The sequence below is a fragment of the Mandrillus leucophaeus genome, unplaced genomic scaffold (genome assembly GCF_000951045.1).
Source record: "Mandrillus leucophaeus isolate KB7577 unplaced genomic scaffold, Mleu.le_1.0 Scaffold418, whole genome shotgun sequence".
Classification (NCBI taxonomy): domain Eukaryota; kingdom Metazoa; phylum Chordata; class Mammalia; order Primates; family Cercopithecidae; genus Mandrillus; species Mandrillus leucophaeus.
In genome coordinates, this window is record NW_012104454.1 from 78,923 (window position 1) to 81,813 (window position 2,891).

Consider the following 2,891-nt stretch of genomic DNA (forward strand, 5'->3'; position numbering starts at 1 on the left):
AAAAAAAAAAAAAAATTAAAGAAAAGAAAATAAAAAGATACATAAAATATTCAAACAACAGAATGATATACAGCAATAAAAATGAACAGTCTACAAGTACATCCAATAATATGGATGAATTTCATAAATATAAAACAATGTTGGCCGGGCGCGGTGGCTCACGCCTGTAATCCCAGCACTTTGGGAGGCCGAGGCGGGTGGATCATGAGGTCAGGAGATCAAGACCATCTTGGCTAACACGGTGAAACCCTGTTTCTACTAAAAGATACAAAAAATTAGCCGGGCGTGGTGGCAGGCGCCTGTAGTCCCAGAGACTTGGGAGGCTGAGGCAGGAGAACGGCGTGAACCCGGGAGGCGGAGCTTGCAATGAGCCGAGATTGTGCCACTGCACTCCAGCCTGGGCGGCAGAGCGAGACTCCATCTCAACAACAAAAACAAAACAAAACAAACAAACAAAAAAACAATATTGAGGCTGGGCATGGTGACTCACACCTGTAATCCCAGCACATCGGGAGGCCGAGGCTGGCAGATTACCTGAGCTCAGGAGTTCAAGACCAGCCTGGCCAACATAGTGAAACCCCATCTCTACTAAAAATAAAAAAATTAGCCCTGCATGGTGGCCGTGCCTGTAATCCCAGCTACCCAGGAGGCTGAGGCAGGAGAATCGCTGGAACCCGGGAGGTGGACACTGCAGTGAGCCAAGATAGCACTACTGCACTCCAGTCTGGGTGACAGAGCAAGACTCTGTCTCAAAAGAAAAAACAAAAAAAAAAAAACATTGAGAGAATAAACGCAGTCACAATGCCAGGCACGGTGGCTCACGCCTGTCATCCCAACACTTTGGGAGGCCGAGGCAAGAGGATCAATTGAGCACAGGAGTTTGAGACCAGCCTGGGCAATACAGTGGGGCTCCATCTCTACAAAAAAAAAAATTTTAATTAGCTGGCTGGGCCGGGTGCAGTGGCTCATGCTTGTAATCCCAGCACTTTGGAAAGCCAAGGCAGACAGATCACCTGAGGTCAGGAGTTCAAGACCAGCCTGGCCAACATGGTGAAACCCCGCCTCTACAAAAAAAAAAACAAAAATTAGCTGGGCATGATGGCAGGCGCCTGTAATCCCAGCTGCTAGGGATGCTGAAGCAGGAGAATTGCTTGAACCCAGGAGGTGGAGGTTGCAGTGAGCTGAGATCAAGCCATTGCATTCCAGCAGCCTGGGCAACAAAGCAAGATTCTGTCTCAAAAAAAAAGAAAAAAAATATTAGTTGGCCGTGATAGCAGGCGCTTACAGTCCCAGCTACTCAGGGCTGAGACAAAAAGATCACTTTAACCCAGGAGGTCAAGGCCACAGTGAGCTGTGATGGCACCACTACACTCCAGTCTGAGTGACAGAGTGAGACCCTGTCTTCAAAAAAAAAAAAAAAGGCAGTTATAAAATGTACACACATGATTCCATTCAAATAAAAGACAAAAAGACAAAACAACTGGCTGGGCGCAATGGCTCACACCTGTAATCCCAGCACTTTGTGAAGCCAGGGTGGTTGGATCACCTGAAGTCAGGAGTTCGAGACCAGCCTGGCCAACATAGCAAAACCATGTCTCTACTAAAAACACAAAACTTAGCTGGGTGTCGTGGCAGGCGCCTGTAATCCCAGCTACTCCGGAGGCTGAGGCAGGAGAATCGTTTGAACCCAGGAGGCAACAGTTGCAGTGAGCCAAGATCAAGCCCCTGTACTCCAGCCAAGAACGAAACTCCGTCTCAAAAGGAAAAAAAAAAAATTGAACCAATATATGCTGCTAGACATCAGGATAGTGGTTAACCTCTGGGTAGAGGGTAACTGAAAGGGAAGACAAGATGGACTTCTGGGTACTGATAACATTCTGTATCTCCATCTGGGTCCTGCTTACAAGGGTGTATTAAATTTGTGAAAATATAGTGAATTCAGGATATCTTAGGATATGTGCAGTTTTCTACATATTATACTTCAATAAAGATGTTTCATTTAATTAAAAAGAAGAAAGCCTACCCATTGGAATGAAGAGTCCACCATCTTCTATCTCTTCCTCAGGTTGGTGAAACAGAGTCCTGAGTGGCTTTTCTTGAGGAGAAGCACAAACATCTGGCTGGGTTGATTTCCTGGGCTGGCTTACTGGTTTTGCAGATTGGCTGCCTGATGGCAGTGAAGGTATCTCCCCTTCAGAATGCATTTGAGGTTTCCCTGAAGAATCACAAATATTGCTCCACACTTTGACCATTCTGAATCATACTCTGTTGTAGAATTCAGCGTCTTATTATAGTCTTTCTAGGTAGACAACTTCATGAATTAAGCATTTACTATACAGGCATTTTCCTTTCTTAAATCAAAGCTCAGATCCAATTTACTCATCTGTAAAGTCAGGGAGATAAACTAGGTAATTGCTAAGGTCTTTTGGTTTCTAACATGCTTTCAGTTTTGTATTTTTTCCTACGAAAAATCAGACTCATAATTGTAGAGGAAATTCCTGATGACATTTTATATAGATGACCATTAAAACCACATTTCATCAACTATAATTATAAAATGCCCTGACTTTGTAAATCAATCTGACAGAGCAGAAGAGTAACTGTCACCACAAAATTGTAAATATATGCTTCTACAGTCCATTAGACAACTTTCTCACCTCAACACTTCATAAACACTCCCTTTGTCGGGGGAGTAGGTGAAGATAGCATTAAAAAGATAAAGAAAAACGGGGTGACGGTGCATGCTTATAGTCCTAGTTATTTGGGGAACTGAGCTGGGAGGATGGCTTGAGGCCAGGACTTTGAGGTTACAGGGAGATATGACTGCACCACTGCACTCCAGACTGGGCGAGGCAGCAAGATCCTGTCGTGCAAAAAAAAAAAAAGCCAGG

The 2,891-nt window shown here is 44.4% G+C and overlaps 1 protein-coding gene across 1 annotated transcript in view; it reads right to left on the bottom strand.

Annotated features, from left to right (window-relative positions):
• Positions 1-2,891, bottom strand: part of LOC105548622 (GON-4-like protein) — an 82,334-nt gene that overhangs the window by 52,097 nt on the left and 27,346 nt on the right. Inside the window, exon 3 of the mRNA XM_011992710.1 lies at positions 2,024-2,215. Coding sequence (XP_011848100.1) covers positions 2,024-2,215 — 192 coding nt within the window. The remainder of the gene's footprint in view (positions 1-2,023; positions 2,216-2,891) is intronic.